General features: G+C 41.0%; 2 protein-coding genes across 3 annotated transcripts in view; one reads left to right on the top strand and one right to left on the bottom strand.

Moving 5' to 3' along the window:
• Positions 1-16,485, bottom strand: part of LOC100517239 (olfactory receptor 3A10) — a 179,489-nt gene that overhangs the window by 18,916 nt on the left and 144,088 nt on the right. The window lies entirely within an intron of this gene.
• LOC100514318 (olfactory receptor 3A1-like) lies at positions 6,081-7,258 on the top strand. The gene has a single exon (XM_003131842.5). It carries the CDS (start codon positions 6,185-6,187, stop codon positions 7,130-7,132), a length of 948 nt encoding a protein of 315 aa, XP_003131890.1. The 5' UTR covers positions 6,081-6,184; the 3' UTR covers positions 7,133-7,258.

The raw sequence follows: 16,485 nt of genomic DNA, 5'->3' as shown, positions 1-16,485 counted from the left end.
TCCACAAATAACAAATGCTGGAGGGGATGTGGAGAAAAGGGAACCCTCCTGCACTGCTGGTGGGAATGTAAGCTGCTACAGCCACTATGGAGAACAGTATGGAGATACCTTAGAAAACTATGCATAGAACTACCATATGACCCAGCAATCCCACTCTTGGGCATATACCTGGACAAGACTTTCCTTAAAAAAGACACATGTACCTGCCAAGTTCATTGCAGCTCTATTCACAATAGCCAAGAAATGGAAACAACCCAAATGTCCATCCACAGACGATTAGACTAGGAAGATGAGGTATATATACACAAGGGAATACTACTCAGCCATAAAAAAGAATGACATAATGCCATTTGCAGCAACATGGATGGAACTAGAGACTCTCGTACTGAGTGAAATAAGTCAGAAAGACAAAGACAAATACCATATGGTATCACTTATAACTGTAATCTAATATACAGCCCAAATGAGCGTTTCCACAGAAAAGAAAATCACAGACTTGGAGAATAGACTTGTGGCTGCCCAGGGGGAGAGGGAGGGAGTGGGAGGGATCGGAGCTTAGGGTTAATGGATGCAAACTATTGCTCTTGGAATGGACTTATAATGAGATCCTACTGTGTAGCATTGAGAACTATGTCTAGATACTTATACTGCAACACAACAATGGGAGGAAAAAGTATGTATACATGTATGTGTAACTTGGTCCCCATGCTGTACAGTGGAAAAAAATAAAAAATAATAATAAATATAAAAAGATAATTATCTTATAATGAATAGATATTATAAATTTTAATGAAGGAAAATTTATCAGTCTTTTAAAAATTATTAATGTTTTTGGACTTAAGAATGACTGGGAGTTCCTGTCGTGGCTCAGTGGTTAATGAATCCGACTAGGAACCATGAGGTTGCAGGTTCGGTCTCTGGCCCTGCTCAGTGGGTTAAGGATTCAGTGTTGCCGTGAGCTGTGGTATAGGTTGCGGCCCTAGAAAAGGCAAAAAGACAAAAAAAAAAAAAAAAGAATGATTGAGCTCCTAGAATATCATGAAGATATTCCATAGACTATAACTCTTGCATTTGGAGTGGATAAGCAATGAGATCTCACTGTATAGCACAGGGAACTGCATATAATAACTTGTGATGGAATATGATAGAGGATAATGTGAGAAAAAGAATGTTCTGTCAATCTCTGTACAGCAGAAATTGACAGAACATTATAAATCAACTATAATAAAAATAAAATTTGACATTTTTATTCTCCAGTATAAGTATTTCATCCACCTGAAACTGATTTTTGTGCATGGAGTGAGAAAGACAGCTAATGTCATTTTTTCCTATGGATATCCAACTGCCGTGGCATTCTTTATTCAAAGGGCTGTCTTTTTCCTACTGCTCTGTTGGCTGCCAGTGTCACATACCAATTTCCCACATACTATTTCCAGACTCTCCAGTTTGTTCTTTTGGTTCATTTCTCTAATTCTGCTCAAATAAGGCACAGTTTTAATTACTGTACCTTTAAAAACATTATGACGTTATGATGCCTTGCTGGGCAGGCAGGAGCAATTTAGTGAGACAGTAAAAGAGTCACACTGTGGATGGTAGCAGAGTACAGAGCTGAGGACTGGACTTGGACAGAATGAGCACAGCTTGGATGTGGAGCCCCAGGCTCATCCACTCCATGACAGACACCAGGCGCATGGTAAGATGATCGGCGAGCATCTAAAGGTAAAAATACATCCTCTATTCCTTTCTGAATTGGCTAATATAAATTGGAAGCATCTATAATTGGCCATTAAGGAACTAAAAAAAGGTTGACACCAGCATCAGAGTACCTGCCAATGGCAAAGAATGAGTCATAGGAGTGTGTGATGTGTGCTTTTTGAATTAGAAGAAGAAAGGATGCAACATTTTACAGAAAGTTGTTAAAACCACATTATGGGGTTTGAGTTCCAACTCTGTTACATCCTAGAAGTATAAGCAAGTTACTAAACCTCCCTGAGCTTCAGTTTCCTCTTTGCAAAGTGGGGCAAATAACAAATGTACATCAGAGAGTTATTGGGAGGATCAAGTAAGATAATGCAGTAAAATGCGGGAAATATTAGTGATAGCTATTTTATTACTATTATTTGTTGATCTCTTGCCAAAGTCTTTTAAGTATATTATTTCATTTAATTCTCAGACCAACACCATGTGGTCAAGATACCGTTCTTACTTCATAAGTGAGGAAATTGAAGCCCAGAGCTGTTCAGCAGCTGGTCCTAAGTCACATCATTAATAGCTGAAGAAGTGAGTTTGACTGTAGACCAGGTCCATGCTTTTCACACCACACCAGGCTGCTCTGGTGAAGTATGAGCAGTAGGGGTTCTACAGCTAGGTAAATGCAAGGTCTCCGTTATGGTGGACATAACACCACTCAATTCTTCTGTTGCCTCTTCTAGAATCATTATGCCCACAATGCAGTCCCAATGGCCTCCACTAACAAACTCTTGAGGGAGAAGACACTGAATTCTTGAGGACTCCTTAGCACACTGACTTTGCAGAAAGCTTCTCCCCTTTGTCTCCTTTCTTGTGCTTCCTCTAATCCCTAGGTCAAAGCATGCCTTGGAGTTGGCTGTGCTCTGCTCAAAGCTCTCCTTTAATCCAGGAATCTAGGAGAGGAAAGCACTCAGTATAGACTCTAGTCTCATCCCAGGTCCACCATTAGCTCCATGGGTGACTTTGGGAACATCTTTGGACCTCACTGCCCTAGTGTGATAAGTGGAATTAATAACACTCCCCACTCACCCCATGGAACCAATATGGAGTAAGAAGTCAGATGGGAGGCCTTGTTGAGAAGATCAAAAGCCTCACAAAGTTTTGAAGCATCAATACCGGGCTCACTAGAGATTTGGGTTGTTTATTGGTCTATGGCTCTCCAAACCCCAACCTTTCCTTGGAGGGCTAATTTCTGAGGTCCCCAGGGATGGCACTGCATTGTAGCACCTCACAGCAGAGATGAGCTCATCTTGTCTTTCACTCATTTTCTCATATATGGCCCCTTCCTTGCTGTCTGGGGCCAGGGCCCGCACAGTGCTACACCCTCTTAACTTCCCTTCAGAGAAGTTCAAAGCCAGGAACCTCTCTGGCTTTGGTCCCTGTAACAAGGTGAGTATTCTCCAGGGTTCCTCTTCTGTTCCTTAGTAGTGGAGAAGGTACTTGTTATCAAGCAAGTCAAATCTCTCTCACAGAGGATTCAGTAGAGAAAGAGAGTCTTAACTTGGGGCAACACATCAGGTGAGGAAAAGAGCTGAAACTTCCTATGTCAGGCTGCTTCGCCAACACCTGTCATTCTTGGATGAAGCCTGCTTTTTGTTTTTTATGGGTATAAATATGAGCGCATTTACTGAATTCAACTTTTCTGCTGAACCTGTTCCTCAGGGAGCAATCTTGGACCAGACCTACATCAGAGAACCTGATGGAGCCCTTCATCATGAGATGCATAAAGGAGTCACTTGGAATGTCAGAGCAGGGGGCCATAAACACTCAGCAGGGGCAGCCCAGGGCTCCTTATGGACACCTGAGAGTGGTAATCTAGGAGGACCTCTTCAGTTAACACTACAGTGATCTTAAGATGGACCTCTTAGATGCATAGACCAAGGTCATCCTAGAATGTTGGTAGCAATAAGTAAGCTTCACCTCTATAGAGTGAGGATAACATGGCATCTCTTCTTGCCTAGCCTTATTTGTTCATAGTGTTGGTCCCTCCTAATTGCCAAATTATATCAGGCTGTTTCAAGAAGAGATGTGTCAGTGAATGAATTACCTAAAATTTTTTTCTTAAAGTATATTTGATTTACAAAGTTATGTTAGTTTCAGGTGTACAGCAAAGTGATTCAGTTATACATATATACATTTTTTTTCAGATTCTTTTCCTTTATATTTTATTTTATTTCAATTTTGCTTTTTAGGGCTACACTCATGGCATATGGAGGTTCCCAGGCTAGGGGTCGAATTGGAGCTACAGCTGCCAGCCTACGCCACAGTCACAGCAACGCAGGATCCGAGCTGCGTCTGCGACCCACACCACAGCAATGGCAACAGTGGATCCCCAACCCACTGAGTGAGGCCAGGGATTGAAACTGCATCCTCATGGATGCTAGTTAGATTCATTTCCACTGTGCCACAATGGGAACTCTACTTTATAGTTTATTACAAGGCATTGAATATAGTTCCCTGTGCTATACAGTAGGTCCCTGTTGTTTATTTTCTATTTAGTAATGTGTATATGTTAATCCAACCTCCTAATTTATCCGTCCCCCCACCTCCTTTCCCCTCTGGTAACCATAAATTTTTTTATGTGTCTGTGAATATATTTCTGTTTGTAAATAAGTTCATTTGTATCAAATTTTAGATTCCACATATACTTGATATATATTTGTCTTTCTTTGTCTGACCTAGTAAATAGATTGTTTTAACTACTCTTAATTGTTTCTGTTATGTTATCTAAAGAGATCAAAGATTCCTATAGCACTATGTCTCTTCTTTTTATTCGAACTTACATCATATTAAATCATATTAATTTTTATTTTTTGTCTTTTTGCCTTTTCTAGGGCCGCTCCCATGGCATATGGAGGTTCCCAGGTTAGGGGTCTAATCAGAGCCATAGTGGCCAGCCTACGCCAGAGCCACAGCAATGCGGGATTGGAGCCGTGTCTGCAACCCACACCACAGCTCATGGCAATGCCGGATCCTTAACCCACTGAGCGAGGCCAGGGAGTGAACCCGCAACCTCATGGCTCCCAGTCAGATTCGTTAACCACTGGGCCACAACGGGAACTCCTATATTAATTTTTTATTATCTTGTATAAATTTCAGCTCATCCAGGAAGTCTTTTCCAAATTGCAGCTCATCTGATGCTCCCTTTTACTGAAAACTTGTTGATCTATGGTCTTGCTTGGCAAATTCTTTCATTTATTTCAGAAATATCAAGCACCTACTGTATGCACAGTGTGATGAAAAGCATTGAGAATGAAGAGCTGAGTCAGGCATAAATCTGTCCTGAAGCCACTTACAGTGGCAGAGGAGTGGTAGAGTACTCTGTAGAGAAATGACCATGCAAGAGGTTCACAGATTAACAGTAAAGGTGCTGAAGGAGTTTAATGGAGAGGAGTTTGAGATGAAGAAGGATAAGGAAAACTTTTATAGAAGAGAAACATTTTAGTTGAGTCTTAAAGAATTTGAGCCAGTGGAGTTAGCAAAAGGACATTCTAGGTAAATAATCTGAGCATAGATAGGTGTGAAACTTTATAACCCAAGTAGAAGTGGATTTGAGAGGGCAGTTGAGAGGTAGTTTAATTATTCTTTAATAATTTAATGTATGGGAGCTGTTTTCCTCCTATTGATATGTAAATTCACATAGTATTTATTCATTGAGTCTAGGTCTATAGTTAGACCCAGATGGTGACATAAGAGGAGTCAGGGATTTCGCAGTTTTTAGGAGACTGTAGGAGACTTTGTATCAAATTTATTACCTATATGGAATCTTCTGTGAAGCATCCCTAAAACAGACAACCACCACAATACAAGGATCCAACTTGGATTCTGACATTGCAGCTCCCATTAACTATCCCTGCGTGTCTGATGTTGCTGTTGCATCTTAGTCACACATAAAAAGCGAACCCGTATAGAACAGAAGATGTCTGAAGGGTCTAGATAGGTCAGTTTCTGGCCAAGAGAGCAGGGTATGGAAGAAGAGAGCCAGAGGTCATTGGGGTGGTTTCCAAGACTGTCCAGGTAAAGCAACAGGACATTCATAACAAAGACTTTTCACGATATCCTAACCTGTAATTTTCTATATTTGTCACTGTTTTTATGCACTATCTATAATAATCATAATGTCAGTGTGAGAAGCATTCAAGTTCTTATTTGGAGAGTACAGCAAAAAGTGATGCTTATGATGGTAGAAAGGAGGTTGGAGCTGGGGGCAGGGTACTGTAGGCTGCAATCAGCCAGAGGAAGATCATGAGATACAGTATCGAGGTCATGAGAGGGTTCATGAATGAAGGGTAGTCTGAGGGGGGAAATACCCACCAGGACACTTGGGAATTTACCGTGGGGCTTACATATGAAAGTGAGACAATGTATTTATATTGAACAACTAAATTGGGAAGACTGATCCCTTCCACCATGGGATGTCTTCTTATAGGGATCCATGGAGCCAGAATCTGGGGCCAATGGAACAGTCGTAACTGAGTTCATCCTGCTGGGCTTGGTGGAGGCACCAGGGCTGCGACCAGCTGTCTTTGTACTCTTCTTCTTTGCCTACCTGCTCACAGTCGGGGGCAACCTCAGCATCCTGGCAGCCATCCTGGTGGAGCCCAGACTCCACACCCCCATGTACTTCTTCCTGGGGAACCTGTCGGTGCTGGACATTGGGTGCATCACTGTCACTGTTCCCTCAATGTTGAGTCGTCTCTTGTCCCACAAGCACACAGTTCCCTACGCAGCCTGCCTCACACAGCTTTTCTTCTTCCATCAGCTGGCTGGTGTAGACTGCTTCCTATTGACAGCCATGGCCTATGACCGATTCTTGGCCATCTGCCGACCCCTCACTTACAGCAGCCGCATGAGCCAGATGGTCCAGAGGATATTGGTGGCTGTGTCCTGGGGTTGTGCCTTCACCAATGCACTGACCCACACTGTTGCCATATCCACCCTCAACTTCTGTGGCCCCAGTGTGATCAATCACTTCTACTGTGACCTCCCACAGCTCTTCCAGCTCTCCTGCTCCAGCACCCAGCTCAATGAGCTGCTGCTCTTTGGTTTAGGTATCCTCATGGCAGGTGCACCTGTGATTCTCATTGTCACCTCCTACATCCATGTAGCAGCTGCTGTTCTACGAATTCGCTCAGCAGAGGGAAGGAAGAAAGCCTTCTCCACGTGTGGCTCCCATCTCACTGTGGTGGGCATCTTCTATGGCACAGGTGTCTTCAGCTACATGAGGCTGGGCTCAGTGGAGGCTTCAGACAAGGACAAGGGGATTGGCATCCTCAACACTGTCATCAGCCCCATGCTGAACCCACTCATCTACAGCCTCCGGAACCCTGATGTGCAGGGTGCTCTATGGCGAGTACTCACGGGGAAGCGAGTCCTTGCATGAGAGGTGTCTCAGAAGGGTGGAACCATAGCAAGTGTCCCTGTCTTTCCTCAACCTTGAGCAAGATGACTTTTGTTAGGAAGTGAGACTCGTTCTCCTGATAATAGGTGTACAGGTTCTATAGACCAGAACCCTTGGCTAGTTGCCATTTGGTCCTAGCTACTCTTCCCATTCCAGGTGGAGTTGGAACCAGGACACTCTGTCTCCTGGAAGGTTCATGGTCCTATAGGAAGGACCCTTTGTTTTTTTATGCAGGGATCCCAAAAAATATACCAGCAGAGATTCTATCCAGACTGGAATATGGCTGCTGCCAAGTATTAGCACATCCTATTGTTAGCACATGTCATATATTTTGTTTACACAGTATATGATAGGATTTTCTACCTGTCAGATATCTACAAATTTACCTTATCTATTTTAATGACTGCCTAGTGTTAATTTATGAGTTAATCATAATTTACCTAATCATATTCCTTTTTTTTTGTCTTTTTGCTATTTCTTGGGCCACTCCCGCGGCATATGGAGGTTCCCAGGCTAGGGGTCTAATCGGAGCTGTAGCCACTGGCCTACGCCAGAGCCACAGCAACGCAGGATCCGAGCCGCGTCTGCAACCTACACCACAGCTCACGGCAACGCTGGATCGTTAACCCACTGAGCAAGGGCAGGGACCAAACCCGCAACCTCATGGTTCCTAGTCAGATTCGTTAACCACTGCACCATGACGGGAACTCCCCTAACCATATTCCTTTTGATGGAGTTTAGATTGTTTCTAGATTTATTATAATTATGACCAATGATGTAAAAAATATTCTTTAGAGATGTGTTTCTATTATTCTGCAAGGATTTCTACAGTGTAAGTTCTAATTAATAAAATTCCTGAGTTAAATAAAATTAGATTTTTGATTTGTTTTCCCCACTTATCCTACAAAATATTGGCACTACTTTATTATTACAACACTGAGTGAAACCACTTCATCCCCATGCCTTTGTCAGTAGTAACTCTTATAAATAAAATTCTTCTAATTTTTCAAAATATAATGGTTGAAAGTTGCCAATTAATATTTTTAACATGCACTCCTTTGATGTTGCCATAAAGTGGAATATATTTTTAAATGTTTATTATGTACATTTATGATGTTCACCGAATCGTGTAGAAGCCTTTAACCCCCTGATGTGACTCTATCTGAAGAGAGTCTTTAGAAAGTAATTAAGGTTAAATGAGATTAATTAGGAAGTACTAATGGGGTATTTTAGGAAGTAAATAAGGTTAAATTGGGTGGGGCCTTAATCCAATAGGACTGTAGGCTTATAAAAGAGGAAGAGGCAGAGAAAACACTGCTAAATGAGGACACAGTGGGAAGGTGGCCCTCAGCAAACCAGGAGGAGAGCCCTCACCAGAACCTGACCATGCTGCCACACTGATCCTGGACTTCTAGCCTCCAGAACTGTGAGAAAATAAATTTCTGTTGTTTATACCACCCAGTTTATGGTATTTCATTATGGAGGCCTGAGTTAACTAATACAATCCACTGGTATTTCTCCCATTGAGAATTATTTTTTTCCAAGTTTATTGAGAAATCATTGACAAATATAAGCATATATATTTAAGGTGTACAAATTGTGTGTGTGTGTGTGTGTGTGTGTGTGTGTGTGTGTGTATATAGTGAGATTAACAGGATCAAGATAATCAACATCCATCAGTCACACCCTTTTTTGTGTGTCATGAGAATGCTTAAGATTTACTCTCAGCAAATTTCAAGTACATAACACTGTATTATGAGCTAAAATCACCATGTTATACATTAGATCCTCAGAATTTCGTCATCTTATAACTGAAAGATTCTTTACCCTTTGATCTACATTGCCCCACACACCCCTCCCCCAGTTCCACATGCAAGTGATACCACATAGAATTTGTCTTTCTCAGACAAAGAAGGACACTAATGGTTAAAGAGCCATTCAAGAAGAGGATATTACAATTGTTAATATATATGCCCCTAATATAGGAACATCCAGATACCGCCAACAACTACTAACAGACATAAAAGGAGAAATTGATGGGAATACAATCATAGTAGAAGACTTTAACACCCCACTCACATCAATGGACAGATCCTCTCGACAGAAAATTAATACAGCAACAGAGATCCTAAAGGACACAATAGAAAAATTATACTTAATCAACCTTTTCAGGACATAACATCCAAAAAAATCAGAATACACATTCTTCTCAAGTGCACATGGAACATTCTCAAGAATTGATCACATACTGGGGCACAAAGCTAACCTCAACACATTTAAGAGTATAGAAATTATTTCAAGTATCTTCTCTGACCACAATGGCATGAAACTAGAAATCAACCACAGGAAATGAAATGAGAAAAAAAAGCTGACTACATGGAGAGTAAACAACATGCTACTAAAAAATCCAATGGGTCAATGAGGAAATCAATAAGGAAATTAAAAAACACTTCAAGAGAAATGATAATGAAGGAATAACCACTCAAAATCTATGGGGTGCCACAAAAGCAGTGCTCAGAGGGAAATTCATAGCCATACAGGCCTTCCTCAAAAAAGAAGAAAAACCTCAAGTCAACAACTTAACCCACCACCTAAATGAATGAGAAAAAGAAGAACAAACAAAACCTAAACTCAGCAGAAGGAAGGAAATCATAAAGATCAGAGAGGAAATCAATAAAATAGAGATTTAAAAAATAGACAAAATCAAAGAAACCAAGAGCTGGTTCTTTGAAAAGGTAAACAAAATTGATAAACCTCTGGCTAGACTCACTAAGCAGAGGAGAGAAAGGACCCAAACAAAATAAGAAATGAAAAGGGAGAAGTCACAACTGATACTACATAAATACAAAAAACTATGAGAGAATACTATGAACAATTGTACAGTAACAAATTTGACAACCTAGAAGAAATGCACAACTTTCTAGAGTCTTATAGCCTGGCAAAACTGAATCAAGAAGAAATAGACCAACTGAACAGACCAGTCACTAGAAACGAAATTGAATATGTCATAAAAACACTCCATACGAGTAAAAGTCCAGGACCAGATGGCTTCACAGGAAAATTCTACCACACATACAAAGAGGATGTGGTGCCCATCCTCCTTAAACTTTTTCAAAAGCGTGAAGAAGAACACTCCCAAAGACATTCTATGAAGCCACCATCACCCTAATTTCAAAACCGGACAAAGATACCACCAAAAGAGAAAACTATCAGCCAATACCTTTGATGAATATAGACGCAAAACTTCTCAACAAAATCCTAGCCAACCAAATCCAACAGCATATCAAAAAGATCAGACACCACCACCAGGTGGGGTTCATCCCAGGTTCACAAGGATGGTTCAACATACACAATCAATGTCATACACCACATTAACAAAAGAAAAGTCAAAAACCACATGATCATCTCAATAGATGCAGAAAAAGCATTTGTCAAAGTCCAACATCTTTCATGATCAAAACTCTTACCAAAGTGTGTCTAGAGGGAACATTCCTTAACATAATTGGAGCCATTTATGACAAACCCACAGCAAGTATGATACTCAATGGAGAAAAGCTGAAAGCCTTCCCACTAAAATCTGGAACAAGACAGGGGTGCCCACTCTCACCACTCTTATTCAACATAGTATTGGAAGTCTTAGCCACAGCAATCATCAAACAAAAGAAATAAAAGGCATCCAAATAGGAAGAGAAGAGGTAAAACTGTCACTCTCTGCAGATGACATGATATTATATATAGAAAACCCTAAGGACTCAACCCCAAAACTGCTTGAACTGATCAACAAACTCAGCAAAGTAGCAGGATATAAGAGTAACATTCAGAAATCGGTCTCTTTTAGGTATACTAAAAATGAAATATTAGAAAAGGAATACAAAAATAACCTTTTAAAATTGCACCTAAAAAATCAAATACTTGGGAATACACCCAACCAAGGAGGTAAAGGACTTATATACTGAGAACTGTAAGACATTAACCAAGGAAATTAAAGAAGATGTAAAGAAATGGAAAGCTATTCCATGTTCCTGGATTGAAAAAATTAATATTGTAAAAATGGCCATACTACCCAAAGCAATCTACAGATTCAATGCAATCCCTATCAAATTACCCATGACATTTTTTCACAGAGCTAAAACAAACAATCCAAAAATTTTTTATTTATTTATATATATATATAAATATATTTTTTCTACTGTATAGCATTTATATGGAGCCACAAATGCCCCAGAATTGCCAAAGCAATCCTGAGGAACAAAAACAAAGCAGGAGGCATGTCTTTCCCAGACTTCAGCCAATATTACAAAGCCACAGTCATCAAGACAGTGTGGTACTGGTACAGAAACAGACAGACCAACCAATGGAACAGAATACAGAATCCAAAAATAAACCAGACATCTGTGGTCAATTAATCTTTGACAAAGGAGGCAAGAACATAAAATGGGAAAAGAAAGTCTATTCCGTAAGAATTTCTGGGAAAACTGGACAGCTGCATGCAAATCAATGAAACTAGAACACACCCTCATACCATGCACAAAAATAAACTCAAAATGGCTGAAAGACTTAAATTTAAGACAAGACACCATCAAACTCTTTGGAAGAGAACATAGGCAAAACATTCTCTGACATCAGCCTTACAAATATTCTCTCAGGTCAGTCTCCCAAAACAACAGCAGTAAAATAAAAAATAAACCAGTGGGACCTAATCAAATGGACAAGCTTTTGCACAGCAAAGGAAACCAAAAAGAACACAGAGACAACTTACGGAGTGGGGAAAATAGTGTCAAATGATGCAACTGACAAGGCCTTAATCTCTAAGATATACAAGCAACTTACACAACTCAACAGGAAAAAAGCCAACAACCGAGTTGAAAAATGGGCAAAAGACCTGAATAGACATTTCTCCAAGGAAGATATACAGATGGCCAACAAACACATGAAAACATGCTCAACATCAATGATTTTCAGAGAGATAAAAATCAAAACTACCATAAGATACCACCTCACACCAGTCACAATGGCCATCATTAATAAGTCCACAAATAAATGCTGGAGGGGGTGTGGAGAAAAGGGAACCCTCCTGCACTGTTGGTGGGAATGTAAGCTGCTACAACCACTATGGAGAACAGTATGGAGGTACCTTAGAAAACTATGCATAGAACTACCATATGACCCAGCAACCTCACTCTTGGGTATATATCCGGACAAAACTTTCCTTAAAAAAGACATGTGCACCCTCATGTTCATTGCAGCACTATTCACAATAGCCAAGACATGGAAACAACCCAAATGTCCATTGACAGATGACTGGATTAGGAAGATGTGGTATACATACACAAGGGAATACTACTCAGCCATAAAAAAGAACAAAATAATGCCATTTGCAGCAACATGGATGGAACTAGAGACTCTCATACTGAGTGAAGTAAGTCAGAAAGAGACAAATAGCATAAGATATCACTTACATCTGGTATCTAATAAAAGGCACAAAGGACCCTTTCCACAGAAAAGAAAAGCATGGACTTGCAGAAGAGACTTGTGGTTGCCGAGGGGGAGGGAGTGGGATGGATTGGGAGCTTGGGGTTGACAGATGCAGACTATTGCCTTTGGAATGGATTAGCCATGAGATTGTGCTGTGTAGCACTGGAAACTATGTCTAGTTACTTATGATGGAGCATGATAATGTGAGAAAAAAGAATGTATAACTGGGTCACCATGCTGTACAGTAGAAAAAAAATTGTATTGGGGAAGTAACAATAAAAACATTGTTAAAAATAAAACATAAAAAGAATTTGTCTTTCTCTGTATGGCTTATTTCACTTAGCAAAATGACATCAAATTCCATCCATATTGTTCCAAGTGACAGGAGTTCCTTCTTTTTTATGGCAGAATAATACTGCCATGTGTGCATGTATATGCAAGTGTGTAAGTTTTCTTTACTTAATCACCTGCTGAAGGACATCTACGGTATTTCCATTTCTTGGGTATTATGACTAACACTGCAGTGAACATGGGAGTACAGATACCTCTTTTAGATAGTGATTTCACTCCTTTGTCTATGAAATTAGAAGTGGGATTGCCAGATCATATTGCCGTTCTATATTTAAATTTTTGAGGAAATGCTGTACTGTTTTCCATACAGTTATACTAATTTACATTCCCACCAATAGTGCACAAGTGTTCCCTTTTCTCTGCAACCTCACCAACAGTTGTTATTTTTTGTCTTTTTGATAGTAGCCATACCAACATGTGTGTGTTAATATCTCATTGTGGTTTTGATTTGCATTTCCCTGATGGCTAGTGATGTTGAACACCCTTTCATGTACCTGTCAGCCATTCGATGTCTTCTTTGGAAAAATGTTTTTCAGGTCCTTTGTCCAGTTCTAAAAGTGGATTATTTGCTTTTATTTGATATTGTGTGGTATGAGTTCTTTATATATTTTGGATATTAATACCTTATTAAATACATGGTTTGCAAATATTTTCTCCCATTCTGTAGGTTGCCTTTTAAATTTATTGATTACTTTGTTTATGCACAGAAGCACATTAGTTGATGTATCTCATTCTGCTGAAGTCAATGTTGGTGGCCAAACTATGGGGCTCTGCAGGTGGCAGTAGCAGAACTATTGGGGTACTCAGTGCAAAGTTTGTAGGAGTCCTCCTGTTGTCCAGTTTTTCCTGTCAGGGGAAGCTGTAGCTGAGGGGATCCCTCTTGGCACCAGGTTTGGTGTGCTGGCTCTCAGAGTGGCAGGGGAGCTGGGGCCCTGGGATCAGGTGCACTTGCTGTGGTGGTGGCACTGGTCTGAGCTGGAGGCATGTGCCAATCTCCCATGGAACTGGGGTCTGAGGCTCAGTGCAGTGACTCAGGGTCTAATAGAGAGGGAAAATGCAGTAGTGACACAGGCTTTGGGATGAGAGGGTGCAGTGGTATCTTGGCCTCACGTGGCAAGGTGCAGCAATAGCACACCCTGGAGATGGCAGTTCCAAGTCCTGGCTAGCCTTGGGGGGCATGGAGCAGAGCAGCAGCAATGCAGCCTGGTGATGGGAATCTATGCCAAGACTCAGGACTCAGGGGCAGGGAACAGGGCAATGGTTGCACTCCCTGGTGATAGTAGGTCAAAGCTGTGACTTGGGACCCAGGGAATATGGTGCAGAGCAGCTCCTGTCAATGGGGAGGTGCTTTGATGTTCTTATAGTAGTGACTGGGGCCCTGGAGGCAAGTCTCACTGCAGTGACAGCTCCAGCCCAGGGGAGGAGACTCAGTGGCAGGGACTCTGCACAGCTCCATTGGCTGTATTCAGCATTGGTGAAAACTCTAGGGGCTCTTGGTGGCTAAGTCTGCAAATGTCCACGGTATGGTAATAAGGCTTGCTAGGGTTCTCCCGCTGTCCTTCAAGGACATCCCTGTTGGTGATGACCTGCTCTGGACTGGAGGATGGGGTGACTCAGGTAAGATGCTCCCTATACTTTTCTATGCAGTCATCCTCAGTGTTTGAGCCCCACAGGGTTTTCTGCTTCTCTTTTGCAGTGGTCTAGAGTGCTCCCAGAGCAGCTGCATGTAAATCAATGAAACTGGAACACACCCTCACAAACATGCACAAAAAGAAACTCAAAATGGCTTAAAGACTTAAATGTAAGACAAGACACCATCCAACTCCTAGAAAATAACACAGGCAAAACATTCTCTGACATCAACTTTACAAATGTTTTCTTAGGTCAATCTCCCAAGACAACAGAAATAAAAGTAAAAATAAACCATTGGGATCTAAGCAAACTGACAAGCTTTTGCACAGCAAAGGAAACCATAAAAAAAAAAAACTTACAGAATGGGAGAAAGTAGTTTCAAACGATGCAACTGACAAGGGCTTAATCTCTAAAATATACAAACAACGTATACAACTCAACAGCAAAAAACAACAAACAAACAAACAAACAAACAAAAAAAAAACAGCAACAACCCGAGTGAAAAATTGGCAAAAGACCTGAATAGGCACTTCTCCAAAACAGATACACACATGGCCAACAAGCACATGAAAACATGTCAGCATCACTGGAGCGATAGTTTTTCTCCTTTACAGAAGAATTATTTAAGAGCTATATTTTATTTTCCTTGTGGATTTTATTGATCTTTAAGCTTCTGCTATCATTTATAATTTTTATGTATAGTACTTTTATGTTTTTATATTATATATTATATGCTGTAAAGCCTTAACAATCATATGTTACCTCCTTGAGCCTAACTCTGGAGGGTCAACTCTCCATAAGATCATCAAGTCAAGACTAATTCTTCGCAGTGACAGTCAGCAGATACAATGAGAGAGCAAGAGAGTTACATGGCGGGAACAGCTGGAAGTTGATCTTAGTGCTATGGACTGGGCTACTGGCTATTGGGGTGAAGTAGAGGCTGCTATTCCTGAGAGCCTGATGCTTAGGCTCATCCCTGGAGCATAGTCCATGATCTAGTTGAAGCAATATTTATCACAGACAACAGAAGCTAAGTGTATATTGTTTGGAGGAGAGAGGTGAATTGGAAGAGGGTAGGAGAGTAAATCACATAATTGTTGAGATCTTGTACCTCACAATCAGGCAAATGCAAGTTTGAACCCCAATTCCTCAAAGTCTAAGGCAGATTACTGAACCACTCTGAACTTCAATTTATTTATCTATGAAATGGGAATAATAAAGGTGTCTACCTCATAAAATTGCTGTAAGGCTTGATTGGGATTCTGTGTATAAAAGAGCCTATGACATAGTATCATTGACACGACAAGGATGTGATGAATATTATCAGTTTTTTATTACGTTGCTTACAGTATTGGTGGTCTCCTCATAGGAGCTTTATGCGTGCTAATTCATTTAATCTTCCCAGCAACCCTAAGAGGGGACATTACTCTCATTTTACAGAAAAGGAGACTGAGGTCCAAAGGGGCTTGGTAGTGGTTGATAACTAGATGAGCAGGTCTGCTCACCTACAGAGTCCAGCAGGCTTCCCACAGAGAGTGTGTTATCACACGGGTAATTACAGGAGAAGGACATAAGAATCCAGGGGAGGCACACAGCCTCTCCAGTTTCCTTTTTCCATCATCTCTATCACTAGACTTTTATCTTCTGAGGGTCTGGCCTAGAAGTTCATGGTCGGGCAGCAACTTCCCAGGGGAAGTTTTCCTCCCAGCACCACCTCTCAGGATCATTATCACGGGACTCCCAAGACTCAGTCTCTGTGGCCCTTGCTAACAAGGTCCCGGGTGGGAATGTATTTTGTTCCTGAGGATTCGTTAGGCAGTTGAAGTTGGGAAAGGCTTCTCCAGCTTCTTCCTCCTTTCCTGGCTCTCTTACTCCTC

Source organism: Sus scrofa, chromosome 12 (assembly GCF_054392235.1).
Source record: "Sus scrofa isolate SSC_HxYL_T2T_F1_AM1 chromosome 12, Sscrofa_HxYL_maternal_Yorkshire_Landrace_v2.0, whole genome shotgun sequence".
Taxonomy (NCBI): Eukaryota; Metazoa; Chordata; class Mammalia; order Artiodactyla; family Suidae; genus Sus; species Sus scrofa.
The sequence above is the reverse complement of the archived record's forward strand: the minus strand, read 5'-3'. Positions and strand labels throughout refer to the sequence as shown.